This window comes from Tubulanus polymorphus, chromosome 3, assembly GCF_964204645.1.
Source record: "Tubulanus polymorphus chromosome 3, tnTubPoly1.2, whole genome shotgun sequence".
NCBI lineage: Eukaryota > Metazoa > Nemertea > Palaeonemertea > Tubulaniformes > Tubulanidae > Tubulanus > Tubulanus polymorphus.
This window is the reverse complement of record NC_134027.1, coordinates 16,372,704-16,388,228: the sequence shown is the minus strand read 5'-3', so window position 1 is coordinate 16,388,228 and position 15,525 is coordinate 16,372,704. Positions and strand designations below refer to the sequence as shown.

The window sequence follows — 15,525 nt, the reverse complement described above, 5'->3', positions numbered from 1 at the left end:
ATTATTTATCATACAGAGCCAAAAAGTTTGCGATCAGTGACTCAGTAATAGGGGGTAGGTCAGCGAACATCTCGTAGTGAATGTCTTTATAGTTATCAGCTGATGGCAACGTCATGTGAATTTCCATCTTGGGTTCATTGCTGGTTGTTCCTTGGTTGATCTTGTAAAATTCTAATCTGCTTGAGATGAATTTTCCAATTTAACATAGATGAATCAGGGGTAGATTTTAAGGGAGGGGGGGGGGGGGGTTAAAAACTGAAGTCCCACTCAAAGGCATAAAACATGATACAGTGGAACCTCGTTAAAGCAAACTTCACGACACAGGACCAGAAAATAACCGTTCGTTATAACCGATAGTTTGTTACATTGACATGCCTTGACCATCTTGGTTGATTGACACGAAGGACCAAGGCAGACAGGTCTTGAGTACCTGTGTCCTAATTCACACACAACACCATATATATTAACTGTATTTTGTCAAATGAATTTATTTAGACATAAGAATTTGTTTACGCTTGTTTGCTTGTCACTGCTCAACGACCTTGAGATAACATTTCAACTTGGTTTGTAACCAAACTCGTGACCGGTTAGTTCGCACCCCAATAAAATGAAAAAAGAACGACACCCGCACGAACAGTTCTTAAGAACCGTTCGGGCGGGTGTCGTTCTTTTTTATAAACCAAGAACAGAACTAATTTTCAGCCACCTGGTTGGCAGGTTTTGTTTTAATGGCCGGAAATTAGAAAGAAGAAGCCCATCATGGAGCGGACTGGGTGTAAAAAAAACCGAATTTCACTATTTCAAAAGTTAAGTGGGCTAGGCCTAAAATATACTGGCTTGCCAGGGTTTTGATTGCCTCCTGCCTGATTGCCTCTGGAAATCATGCATTTTCGAATGCCGCAGCGTAGGCCTATAGGCTAAACAAACCTGGACAAGACTAAGAGGGTTATGCTTAGGCCTAGGCCTAACGGTGTTAGATTTCTTTTTTTTCAACAGGGACCTTTTTCAATAACGAATAAGGGCGGTTATCAAACACACATTGACAATTAGGCCTACGGAATTAGGGTATCAGTTAACCGTCACCTCAAATATCAAAAGTTTATGAGGGTTTTTTTCAATATTCATTATTCATTATTTTGAGTCACAAAATATGCAAAACCAAAAAGCTTGAAGTCCAATGATATTGGCTCTATAAGCTGAATAAAGCTTAAATTTATGTTCGATAGATGGCGATAGTAGTAGCTCAGCTGTCAAAATAACGTAACTTACTGACAAGGCAGTCACATTCCGAAAATTATCCCTAAATATCAACACACAAACATTGCCATCTAAACTTCTAATGGCAATCTACATCTTAGATATTGATTTGTAAAACATTTTGTCAATGATTTATGTATGTTTTTAGCATTATGTTCATTTTCTGGATCATAAACAAATTAGAACATAAAAATGAAAAATAATGAAATAATGAAAATTTTCATGCGGGACCTGACGATCCATGCGGCCGGGTGACGGTAATCTGATACCTCAATTCCATAGGCCAATCATTCGAAACTCACTCTCAAGAGTAATAAACATGAATTTGCTGTCTGAATGTGGATTAGTTAGATTGGCGGGCAAAGCCGGGTCGGCCTCGCGTGCGCAAAAATTCAAAATTGAAAAACCGCGCAAAATATAACCATTTTGTCAGCGATAATCGCTTAAAAAGTCGATAAATACCTTTCAACTAACTCCTTCTTCCGTCCAGACACCTTAGCCCCTCTAGCTCTGAGCTCCTCTTTAAGTTTTTCGATGGTTAAATCCATGATTTAACGCAAAATAAATTCAAACATTCGACGCAGCGATGCCGAAAACGTAACGGTCGGTGAATAACCGAGTTGTGTAGCAGCGCAGCGGTGCGGAATAGTATGCCGACTCCCCATTTGTGATGGGTATTCTTTGGAAAGGGATGTTTTATACCTGAGACATGTATTTTTGATCAGCCAAATATGGCGCAATTGGCAGGCGTCATCAGTACTCATTCGTTGGTGGGAAAAGGTTTTTCCACATTATATTGATACCTAAGCATATGTTGTGACCAAATTAATTGCAAAGTTGTAGCTCATGACATCATCTGTTATTGTGGTGAGTTTTAAGGACATTAGTTATTCTATATGGTCACCAGGGGCGTTGAATAGCTTAGTATTTCCTTATTAGATTGGTACCTAGGCATATTTTGTTACCATGATCAATTGCAAAGTTGTAGTTTGTGACATGTTCTATGATTGTGGTGAGTTTTAAGGTTTTGAATATGGTCACCAGGGGGCGTTGAACAGTAGAATACTTAGTATTTCCATATTAAATTGGTAACGGGACATATTTTGTTATCACAATCAATTACAAAATCGTAGCTGCTGACATGTTCTATGATTGTGGTGAGGTTCAAGGTCATTGGTTTTTGTATATGGTCACCAGGGGGCATTGAATATTGAAATTGTTAGATTACTGAGCATTGGAAACCACTTCCCAAGTGGGCATGGTGTCCCTGGACCCCTAGTTATGTGTTGCGATGTCTGCAACAAAATATGGTTGGATATATTTATCCCTGTAAAGTTGTAACACAAATAAATAAACATTTATCCTCTGCTTTTAGCTGATAAATACCTGGATCTGGCAATGAGCCAATTAATTAAGCTAATTACCCTTAATTGGCTTAATAAATAATAGGTTTAAGTTTTATAATCAATAGGGAAACTATTATTCTGATTTTCCCAAAGTTTGATTGAAATCGGATGACAATTCCCAAAGATATACAAGTTTCTTTTCTACTTTCAATTGTTTCTTTACTAAGAAATTGATCATTTGGTCACCATTTAACCTTGTGACCTTTACTTCATTTCCTAATGAAGACTCTATGGCTGAGAAGTGCATTTTTCAGCCGACAAATTCCTTCATAACTTTCGAACGGCTTGACCGATTTTAGTTCTGTAAATTGCTATGATCTTATATTAAACCCTTCTTTCAGGCCTTTTGAATTGTTTCTATGGTGTTTGGAATATTTTCACTTGAAATCCTAGGTAAGGGTTCGTTTTACCCCCTAGGGATAGGATTAGGGTAAGGTGAGGCTATATGTAGCATTGTAGTTAAAACATTCGACTGGTTTTCAGCAAGCTTGGTGGTCTAGTGGTATAATGCTGCGCTAGTAATTTACTGGCCCCGGTTCGAGGCTCGCTCGAACAGCTCAGGATCTTTTGTAGATAATGAATTTTGATCTAGTTCAGCACAAATTTTCTAATAGCTGGAATAATGCTAATCCAATGCCTAAAGATAAATGAAGGGGGCAGTACTAATTGGTTGAGATTGTCGATGGAGAAGAGCATTGAATTGGATATACTGTTTTTAGCCCACTTGGGACTTTGGTCCCAGCGGGCTATTGCGTTCACTTTTCGTCCGTCGTCCGTCAGTCCATCCGTTTTGGTGCCGTGAGAATACGGTAATACTAATGAAGAAAGGGATATTTGCTCAAAAGAAAATATTTTGTATTTAATTTATGGTTACAACCACATTTGGCTATTCAATGAAATTGCAGGCTTTATCTGTTTTTGTTAGAGAATGAATAAGGGGAAAAACCAATTGCAGCTGTAGGCCTATTCATAATAATTAAATTATCTTTTCCAGATTTGGTAGACTGTAACCATCTATTTGGAATTTCCAAACAATTTGCATCAGGATATTAGTGGAATGGCTCACAGTTCTATGAAACCTAATCAAACATTACCATCACATTCCATATCTGCACGTGCCAGTCCTAATCAGTTGTTATCTACCAGTAAAAGTGTTCAGTCTCGTAGCAATCATGGAAGTCGTTCTAACAGTCCTTTTCAAATAGAGGCCTCTCTCAACAGTACTTGCTCTATTACGCCTAACAGCTCATCGGATTGTAGGTCTAGTACTATGTCTAATATGAAAAGTATAAGAAGAGACCGATCAGCAGACAGCATAGAACGTACCAGAAGTTTAGTTCGTGATCGGTCTTTAGATCGACAATTAGATAAATTAGTTCTTCGTGGATTCACGCAATATTCAGTTGGTAAATGTGAAAATTCAACAGATCGAGAATATTTAAAAGCAAAAACTCTAGATCCTGGATCTTTAACACACAGTCAATCTCTTATGGATTACTCGGGGGGATGGTTGTCTAATCATGATGGTTTGAATACCTCCCTCTCAAGGGATCATCTTGATTTACAATCAGATATTGCCATTTCGAATCATGAATGTGCAAAATTACAACAAGAACTTCAATTGAATAAAGACAAGTTGAGTTCATCAATGAATAGCATAAAAACTTTTTGGAGTCCTGAATTAAAAAAAGAAAGATTGCTGAGGAAAGAAGAAAGTGCTAGATATGCTCTTGTAAGTGACCAGCTTCGCAAATTACAATCTGATAACAAGGTAAGGGATTATGGGCACGATTTTGTAAACAACATTAATTCAATTGTTAAACCCTTGTTATACCCAAGCTACTGAAATCCTGAAATGCCCTCTTCTACCTGCTATTATATCCCACTGCAGCGTGGAAGTGGTTTATTTTTAGCGAACCTATGGTTCGCTTTTGCTATCACTAGCTGATGATGTCATGCTTCCAATGCATTTGCCTATCGCGAAAAATTACAGTAAGACGGGTGGCACACTTTTTATCTAGATGGTCATGAGATCTGATTTCTTTAACGGAGGTGTCATATAGTATCTATTTTACAATCTGAAAATTTCATAGAATTCTGAACACGTGTTTTTGTGAAATAATCGAAAATATACCAAAATCGAAGCAAATTGCCGTTCTTTTTGTATACATGCGTTTCTGTGAAATAGAAATAAACCCGGACTGCTAGTACAAGTTTTGGGTGTTGTTCAAACATTTTCACATAATTTTAGCTGGAAAAACGTCTAGATTTATTTCCAGGCCGGTCTAAACGCAGGGGTCTGACTCTCTAATAACGTGGCTCGACCTATGAACTATCGTTTCTTGGATAGATCCAAGAAATATGGTAGCCTATTAGGAACATTTTTAAAATTCAAGTGTGGACAGAATTCGCCGAATGGTGGATTTTATTTTAAATTCGAATCAATCGAGATCAAGGTTAAATTTTATTTCATAATATTTCAGTCACAATGTTGATATTTTGTTTTAACAGATCAAAGTTTCGGTTTCTTTGATCATATTTGTGAATGACCCCGATGCGTCTCCGTACACTAGACACTGCGCACTACCGCGCATTTCCTGGTTTATTCACACGTGTATTTACACAGTATTTCTGCTCATTGAAGGTAAGATATTCTATGAATAATGATTGTCATTGGTCCTTAATGCCCCGAAAATGTCTATTACAGCAAGATGTTAGTACGGGACGGACAGACAGAATATCAATCCTCTTGTGTAGTATTACACTGTGATTGCAATTCAATTCAATGCAATTTATTTTCACTTTATTTCTATTGATTTTACATATTGTTTTACAGATACTGGTACCCCAAGAATGACTCACCACCCCGACTCATTGAAGCAGGAATTATAGATTTTTTCAAAAAGCACGTTTCAACCAATATTCTAAGACAAAACTTCTGATATGATAAGGCCTAGCTCCTATCCTGTCTTTTGATATGAATATTATTATCTGAAAATAAATATGGTTATTTAAACATGAGTTGCCGTTTGATTTTGATCGCTCCTTTGAAGGCCTGAAAGGCAATGTGTGTATCGATTTTCCTCTTCCCATCTTGCCACCAGCCCTTGCAATAAGACCAGCATCTTATCCATTTTAGACATGGGATATAACAAGTCTTTAACTGCCTATTAGTTAATGGTCAGGTGAGCTACAAGACCATTGGTCTTTTATTTTGTATTTATTCCTTCGTTTAAGCCACAGGTACAATGTAATGAGTCCATACATTTTTAAGTGCACTATATGATAATGATAATAACAAATATTGCTGCTTCGGGATTATGCCTTGCTGGCTAAATGTAGTCCTAGGAAGCTTGCACAAAATTTCACTGAAATCAGTTCATAACGTACCGATTTTTTGAAGGATCGCCACCTAGGGGTCAGCTCATATCATGTCGTTGACCCACTTGGCTACTCAGTGTTCTCCGTTTTAAAAAAATTTGTAGGGGCGGTATGTAGGCTACTCAGAAAACGAGCGCCAAGGGCATGAGCACATATCGAGAATGGGGGTCCGGGGGCCCTCCCCTGGAAAAATTTTCAATTTGTAGGTGCTCGGATGCGTTTTCCCAGCATTTGGTGTCATAATCAACTAGTTTAAGTTCGGTAATTTTTAAAGTCATTTTTATTTTATGGCTAAAAAGCAATCATCGGCAGTTGTTTGAAGCGCTTTTCTGATGGATATTGGTAGTCCTATTGTGCATAGAAAATAGTTTGATTTTCTTCCATTCGTATAACTAGATTTGTCAATATCTGCAAGCATTTGTTTATTTCCATTTGGTAACCTAATGTTTGAAAAACATTTTGGTGATCATAATAAAAATTTTTCTACGGGCGTTGAGACTGAAAAATTGAGGCCGTTGACTGAGTGCAGCAGTGTTTAATTCGTCGTGACCTTCGCCCGCATTGATTTTTATGGACTTTTGCTTTGGCGAAGTCCAATTTTTGCTATCACATATGAAACTTTCTTTCCTTTGGTACAAAATAACTTCCAAACGAGGCTTTGTTTCTCTTTGGAACTTTCAAAACATTCAATGCTAATATAAAATCTCTAACCCTATTGAACTGCATCAGAATGTGTTGCTTATATATTATTTTAAGTATTTATTTGTTGTTGAAACTACATTTCGTTTCGGGAGAACACAAGCCTTTTTACGTATATTCATGCACCTGCGCATCATAGTCATATAGAGTCGCTGCTATGTAGTCTATTGATCTGTGTATGTATATCAAAAGCGCGCCTGGTGTGTGACTTAGTTTTCTTGGAAATGGACTGGTTACCGGTCTCATCCCATATTGGGTTGGGACAGGCAACCAGTCTATCTTAGAAACTGTAAATGATTCAACTGCCAGGGTTCGTCGCGGGTGGCCGTGAAAAGCAGTGAATTTTATAGAAGTTTAGTGAAATTGGGAAAGGGGGAAGTAAATCTTGGAATCTTGGTAAATCTTGGAAAATTGTTCAATTTACGAAAATAAATTGGCTAACAAATTTCGTACACAGTGTATGAAATAGATAAAATCAGCGTCACACCATGAACGTGGAGAGTCAGTGGGGAAAACCTACTACCTTATTCATGATGAATCATCATGCAGTTGTGTTTGTTTTTGGTTTACCTTTGTCAGCGATATGAAGTTGGCATTGAGCCAATTCATGTAAAATCGCGGTACGTTTTTTTATGTGAGCATTTGTTTCATTGGTTCTCGGCTTAAACAACGTATAATCGATGCGATTGAAGACATGGCGAACCTCCGTCGATGATGTGGTCAACATTGTTAAAATTCTACGAAAAACTGTTTTTGGCGGGAAAATTCTTAGCTCTCGCGTATAAAATTGCAATGACCTCTATTGGGAGGCGTTGTCTCTACGAGCGAATGTGATTGGCTGTTTTTGGGATATACGGGGAATTCGGGCGCTACCGTAATAAAATAATTATGGGAAAGCCATAGAATGGCGAACGTTTCATTGGACTAGGTGCCGTATACTCGCGAATTTCAAATGCTCATCGCTGGTGAGAATGTAATTATTATCCGCCATAGGTATTGCTTCATTTTAATACCCGGTGATTTTTTTGATTGACATTGAAGTGTAAGCGAACATTCACTACAAGGCCTCCACGTGCCCGCAGAGTGCTATAGACTGTTGCACACAAACATGCTCGTACAGTATACACTACTATAGTGGTACTGTAACGCTGCTTGCTGACGCGTTTGACATTTCATCAACAGAAGAGCGCTGTGTTTTCTGTTTCATAGAATTTGTAATAAATTGGACCTGAAAACACTAAGCAGCAAACTATAGGTATAGGTCGAGGTCTGAATATTGTAGTGGTAAATTCCAGGATTTAAAACGATCTAATGCGCCGATTTCTGATTGCACCGGTATTTTATCTTCCGCGTCCATACATTCAGCCACCCTCTGATATGTGACATCATATGAATTTTGAATTTTTTTTCATATTATGAAAAATATTTCTTTGAAAATATAATATAGTTTCAATGCCGCGCCTACCTGTACCCTACAAAATTTTGGATGTGGATCTAAACAAATTTATATCTTTAGTCTTATTTGACTACAAAATAATCCTTTAAGAAAGATGAATTACGATATTTAAACTTGTAGAACTTTGAAGTCATGAATTAAAAAGATTTTTCAAGCAATGCCCTTACTCTGAACTACCTCTAGCTTTCAAGGTAAACCACACTTTGCCCATGGGCAATTTATTTTATATTTTCCGTCCTTATTTTCGATTTAGTTATCGGTGTAAAGTCAGTTTTGTATCCCCTCATTTGAATTAAATCAATTTTCACTCATTTTCATTTGTTCTGCTAGAATGCCACTGTTTAATTTTGATGCTGGATTAAACACACAATATCATGTCAATTTAGGAAAGTCCATATTAAAATTTTTGTTTCTTGTTTTTAGCCCACTTCAGACTTTGGTCCCAGCGGGCTATTGCGTTCACTTTTTGTCCGTCCATTGGTCCGTTCGTCCGTCCGTAGACGGAATCCAGTTATTTTGGGAAGTTTTGAAGACGCTTCAATGTAATGTCTTGATATTTGGTTTATACATGTATCTACCCTAGATACATCTTCAGCCCAAAAACTAGCCCGGTCAGAATCAAGATAGCCAGCTGGCAGCCATTGTTGAAATCTGCACTTTTTACACATTTTTAGGCCAGCCATAGGCTGAGCCTGTTACTATACAAATGGAGCGAATTTTAATGACATGCTTTCCAGAGCAAAGGCTCTTTAACTGTGCAACTGAGCATATATTCATACAGATCATTCATTAAAGCATTATCCATTCTCCAAACTCTACGTAGCTGAATTTTGAAAGAGGGCCTCGTTGAAATTTATATGAGCTTTTTCGCGAATATCTGATCGCAAAAATATTGGTTTTGAAAAGCCAATCAGAGAGCAGACTCCTCTATGATTGGCTTAGCTGCAGAAATCAGCAGGTGTTCACGTGAACCAGCGGTATCGTCTACCGTTTTACTTCCGGGTTATATTTTAAGATCTAAAATTGTATTTCAAGATCGATTTCTGTGAAAGCTTTTAGTTGATTTGGTTTTTTGGATGAATATTTTTATTACCAATACAGAAAATATGATTGACCATTGTGCAAGGTCCGGGAAAAATAGCTTTTTCCCAAATCGGATAGATGACCTTGATATGCTAATTAGCCATGTGCTCAAACTAAAAATTCAATCAAATTTTATTCTGCCAAAAAATATCAAATCCTATTCAATTTTACTTTATTGAACAAATAAAACTTGTTTCTCATCCAAACCTCTCTTCTAAACATGATGAGGGCGGGCAAATTTTTTGTTTATGAGCTTTTTTAAAATAAAAAAGTGGAAATAAATTCGTATTTCCATATTTTCCAAGAAGACGAGGGCGGGAGGTTTTTCTTATTAAAAAAAAAAGATATATTCCTTTTATAATACTTATTTGAGACGAGGGCGGGAGTTTTTTTTCTTTTTAGAGACCAGATCCATAGAAAGTCAAATGCACAAGACCAAGAATGTACATTTTGCTTATTTTCTCTTATTTAAAACATCAAAACTGCAAAATTTTAAACAAATGCAGTATAAAAAGGCATTTGATCTCTAGGGTCACATGCCCAATCATTTTGTGAATTGCTGGGAATGTCATCCTTATCATATGTAAACTATGATTAGACCCTAAGAAATTACAGGCATAACTGAGATTGTGATACGCAGTGTGGGAACCATTTAATTTAATGTGTATAAAACAGTATGCATCTTATGGAGCTTCGGTAAATAATGGTCCTACGAGTCAAAAACTTAAATTAGGCCCTCAGCAATATGAACTACTTATTAGGGTTTTCTGTTACATCACAGAAAACCCTATTGAGATTCGCGTGTTTCTTATTATTATTATTATTATTATTATTATTATTATTTTTTCCACACATTTTTTGTCAAAAGTACATAGGCTTTTTTACATTACCGCTCTTGCCGATACAATCCGTTTGATATCATTCAGCTAACTTCGATCTACAAATACTCCGTGCAAATTTTGAAGATTCAACGTTACAAAAGCACTGTCGGGCCGTAAACATCGAAAATTGAGCCCCATTCAAAGAGCCGAAATGTTTTTCTAAGTCGTTTTTCCGAAATCTACCGCACGTTTCTTGTCACATCGATTATCAATTCAAGCATAAATTAACAAATTTATTACCCAAAGATTGCACATTCTGTCGCGGTTTTTAAAAACTAATTATAACAATAACCCATTTTCCTCATCAAATTATAATACCAATACACAGGAAATTTACTCCTTTAGATTTTAAATGCACTGTCGAGCCGTAAACATCGACAAATCGACGTGTGTCACTACATCGTCGTTCCGGGAATACGCTGCGAGTTTCTCCTTATTCTGAGAATCAAATCGAGTACAAATTAATATATTACTAACAGTGATTTGGCTGCGGGCGTCAAGCAGTTAATTGAGCAATACCTATTTTTCTTAACCAAAATTACCGTGTTTTTACTAAGATAAATCATTAGTGTACCGGGGAGTCGAAGGCCTAAACTAAACACGCCGAAGAGATATAGCGGAGAAAAGCTGTTATGTCGACGAGGTATCAAAATAAAAGAATATATTCCTTTATTCGGCCGCGGGCCTCTATATCAATACCATCAGTACTCTATATTTCCTACAGTACATACCGATAATTGTCAAATCCACAAGGTATTTACTAAATACAAGTATATAACACACTCCTATCCGTATGCTGGACTCACACTTGACATTCGGAGTAAGCGTTCGCTGTGGGGAAAGGAGATCGTTCGCTGTGTCGCTTGAAGTGTTTATCGAGTTTTACGCGACCTTAAAGCTTTAGTATGGTGGCTGATAAGGTAAAAAAACACGAATATGCAAATGAGGGCGACATTACGACAAAACGACAAAACTAAAATAACGCGAGAAAACAATGATTTTGATTTTGTCGCCCGCGACAATTCATTATTTTGGTTTTATCGCCCACGACAATTCATTACTTTGGTTTAATCGCCAGCGACAATGCATTATATTGGTTTTGTCGCCCGCGACAATTCTTCTTTTTAGTTTTGTCGCCCGCGACAATTCATTATTTTGGTTTTGTATTTTGTTTTTGTCGCCCGCGACAATTTTCTATTTTGGTTTTGTCGCCCGCGACAATTCAATATTTTGGTTTTGTCGCCCGCGACAATTCAATATTTTGGTTTTATCACCTGCGACAATTCAATATTTTGGTTTTATCGCCCGCGATAATCCATTATTTTGGTTTTGTCGCCTGAGAAAATTCATTATTTTGGTTTTATCGCCCGCGACAATTCATTATTACGGTTTTATCGCCCGCGACAATTCATTATTTTGGGTTTGTTGCCCGCGACAATTCACCATTTTGGTTTTGTCGCCCGCGACAATTCATTATTTTGGTTTTATCGCCCGCGACAATTCATTATTTTGGTTTTATCGCCCGCGACAATTCATTATTTTGGTTTTATCGCCCGCGACAATTCATTATTTTGGTTTTGTCGCCCCGACAATTCTTTTTTTGGTTTTGTCGCCCGCGACATTTCATTATTTTGGTTTTATCGCCCGCGACAATTCAATATTTTGGTTTTATCGCCCGCGATAATTCATTATTTTGGTTTTATCGCCCGCGACAATTCATTATTTTGGTTTTGTCCCCCGAGACAATTCATTATTTTAGTTTTATCGCCCGCAACAATTCATTATTTTGGTTTTATCGCCCGCGACAATTCATTAGTTTGGTTTTTTTCGCCCGCGACAATTCACCATTTTGGTTTTGTCGCCCGCGACAATTCATTACTTTGGTTTTGTCGCCCGCGACAATTCAATATTTTGGTTTTATCGCCCACGACAATTCATTACTTTGGTTTTATCTCCAGCGACAATTCATTATTTTGGTTTTGTCGCCCGCGACATTTCTTGTTTTTGGTTTTGACGCCCGCGACAATTCATTATTTTGGTTTTATACTTTGTTTTTGTCGCCCACGACAATTTTTTTTTGTGGTTTTGTCGCCCGCGACAATTCAATATTATGGTTTTGTCGCCCGCGACAATTCTTTATTTTGGTTTTATCGCCCGCGACAATTCAATATTTTGGTTTTATCGCCCGCGATAATTCATTATTTTGGTTTTATCGCCCGCGATAATTCATTATTTTGGTTTTATCGCCCGAGACAATTCATTATTTTGGTTTTATCGCCCGCGACAATTCAATATTTTTGTTTTATCGCCCGCGATAATTCATTATTCTGGTTTTATCGCCCGCGACAATTCAATATTTTGTTTTTATCGTCCGCGACAATTCATTATTTTGGTTTTGTCGCCCGAGACAATTCATTATTTTGGTTTTATCGCCCGCGACAATTCATTAGTTTGGTTTTGTTCTTTTTCAGTCCACTTGGGACTTGAGTCCCAGCGGGCTATTGTGTTCACTTTTCGTCCGTCCATAGACGGAATCCAGTTATTTTGGGAAGTTTTGAAGACGCTTCAAGGTAATGTCTTGATATTTGGTTTATACATGTATCTACCCTAGACACATTGTCAGCCCAAAAACTGGCCCTGTCAGATTCAAGATGGCCGACTGGCAGCCATTGTTGTTTGCCAAAATCAGCACTTTTTAAACATTTTCGAAGTTTTCGTGGGAAATTTTGAAGACGCTTTGATCAATTACCTTGATCTTTCGTTTATATTTGAATCTACCAAAGACCCATCAGCATAAGAAAATTGGGTCGATCTGACTCAAGATGGCCGTCCTATGACCTTTTTAGTGCCCAAAAATGTCAATTTTGGCCAGAATTCTAGGTCCTGTAGCTCCCTACTGGTTTGCCATTTCTCATTGCAATTGCTGATGGGTATTCCTTAGAGAGGGACATTTTATACCTGGGACAGGTATTTTTGATCAGCCAATTATGACGCAATTGGCGGCCATCTTGGTGTCATCAGTGCTCATTCGTAGGTGGGAAAAAGTTTTTCCACATTAAATCGATACCTAAGCCTATTGTGTTACTATATTCAATTGGAAAGTTGTAGCCCATAACGTGTTCTATGATTTTGGTGAGTTTCAAGGTCATTGGTTTTAGTATGTGGCCATCAGGGGGCGTTGAATAATACAATAACTTAGTATTGCTATATTATATTTGTACCAAGGCATATTTTGTTACCATGATCAATTGCGTTGTAGTTCATGTCATCGTCTATGATTGTGGTGAGTTTTTAAGGACATTAGTTATTTCATATAGTCACCAGGCGGCTTTGAATAGTAGAAAAGCTTAGTTTTTCCTTATTAGATTGGTACCTAGGCATAGTTTGTTACCATGATCCATTGCAAAGTTGTAGATCATGACATCGTCTATGATTGTGGTGAGTTTTTAAGGACATTAGTTATTCCATAGAGTCACCAGGGGGCGTTGAATTGTAGAATGGCTTAGTATTTCCTTATTAGATTGGTACCTAGGCATATTTTGTTACTATGATCAATTGCAAAGTTGTATTTCATGACATGTACTACAATTGTGGTGAGTTTTAAGGTCATTGGGTTTTGCATATGGTCATCAGGGGCGTTGAATAGTAGAATAACTTAGTATTTCCATATTAAATTGGTAAGGAGGCATATTTTGTTATCACAATCAATTACAAAATCATAGCTGCTCACATGTTCTATGATTGTGGTGGGTTTCAAGGTCATTGGTTTTTGTATATGGTCACTAGAGGGCGTTGTGTATTGAAATTGTTAGATTGTTGAGCATTTGAAACGACTTCCCAAGTGAGCATGGTGTCCCTGGACCACGACAATTCATTATTCTGGTTTTGTCGCACGCAACAATTCAATATTTTGTTTTTGTCGTCCGCGACAATTCATTATTTTGGTTTTATCGCCGCGACAATTCAATATTTTGGTTTTAACGCCCGCGACAATTCATTATTGTGGTTTTATCGCCCGCAACAATTCATTATTTTGGTTTTATCGCCCGCGACAATTCATTATTTTTGTTTTGTCGCCCGTGACAATTCAATATTTTGGTTTTGTCACCCGCGACAATTCATAATTTTGGTTTTGTCCCCGAGGTTTTGTCGGAACATTAAGTTTTTTGGTCGAACAGTGTGTTAAGGTCGTTTTGGAAATTTACTCGGTCTGGTATATTTTGGATTACTGTGTATGTCATTTGTCAGGACATTAAACAGAAGACGACTTAGGATACTACCTTGCGTGACTCCACTAGTTAAACCGTCTCATTCCAAGATGAGGCGTTCCGTTGATTTCGGTTACAAGTTTCCGTTCAGAGATAACTGCTGAGCCATTTGGGCGACCTATCATTGATACTGTTTCCTAATAGCCTCTTTAGTAATGGCTGATGTTGAGCCTTATCAAATGCTTTGTTGAAATCCACCGTTGAACAGGATTCTAAGACTGTGCAGAAAACCCGTTATCGCTGCTTTGCAGCTATATTTAATACTGAATTTGTATATTGCATGCACACTAAATTAAATTGTTCCCCTATATAAGAATAAAGATTGTACGAAAAATATGAACGTCATGGCTATCAATGATCATCAACAAGGAACACTGTGCTCATTTTTCTTTCGATTGACTGGTTTATTGGCTTATTATTATTTATTGATTTATTATCACAATTTATGAAGATCTCTTCTACTAGATTATTTTAACTAAATGCTACAGTACATCATTTATAATGTTCAATAAATGCAGTACAAAATTTACTTGAAAACATAAGTTTTGCATAATGTATACCAACTTAAATACTTATCAGTGGTGGTTGGATCCATCAGTTTTCTTTTGCGTTTGCGTACGTGGCCAAACTTTCCTAGAAAACACAAATAGGATACATGTTGAGCATTCCAGGTGCAGTACACAACTTATCATCAGATGCACAGTTTGTGCATATATCTTATATAGTTGGCTACTATAGTAAGGCACCTCAATAGGTAAGATGCATGAAAGATTTGCCCTTACATATACCTTTGTACTGAGGTCACCGATGTTTGAATTGTCATCTGAACTGACTGACTGAATTATGTCCGACATCAAAGTGCCACAGACATAAAACTCTGAGTCTAGAATAACACTGACCGTGTCTCTCTCAGCAACAGTAAGTTTGTGGGAAGCATAGACAACTCGTGGTTTGTTGCATTCTATACATACTGCTACTTCCCCAAAATTTTTCGCTGTCTGGGCTGTGGGACTAAATGGGATGAGATGAGCCCTGGGCTTAACGACCTTTGTTGATGGAGCATCATCTTTAGTTTTAGTCCCATACACCTCTGA

The 15,525-nt window shown here is 37.4% G+C and overlaps 1 protein-coding gene across 11 annotated transcripts in view; it reads left to right on the top strand.

The window, feature by feature from the left end:
• The window catches only part of LOC141901878 (ELKS/Rab6-interacting/CAST family member 1-like), a 237,058-nt gene that overhangs the window by 9,982 nt on the left and 211,551 nt on the right, over positions 1–15,525 (top strand). For 10 of the 11 annotated variants that reach the window (XR_012618869.1, XR_012618870.1, XM_074789418.1 and 7 more), the window contains exon 2: positions 3,658–4,434. The exons of the other annotated variant lie outside the window; for it this stretch is intronic. Coding sequence is in view for 8 of the 10 variants with exons in the window: in XM_074789418.1 (XP_074645519.1) it covers positions 3,721–4,434 (714 nt within the window). In the remaining 2 variants the exon portion in view is untranslated. The remainder of the gene's footprint in view (positions 1–3,657; positions 4,435–15,525) is intronic. 11 annotated transcript variants of the gene reach the window in all.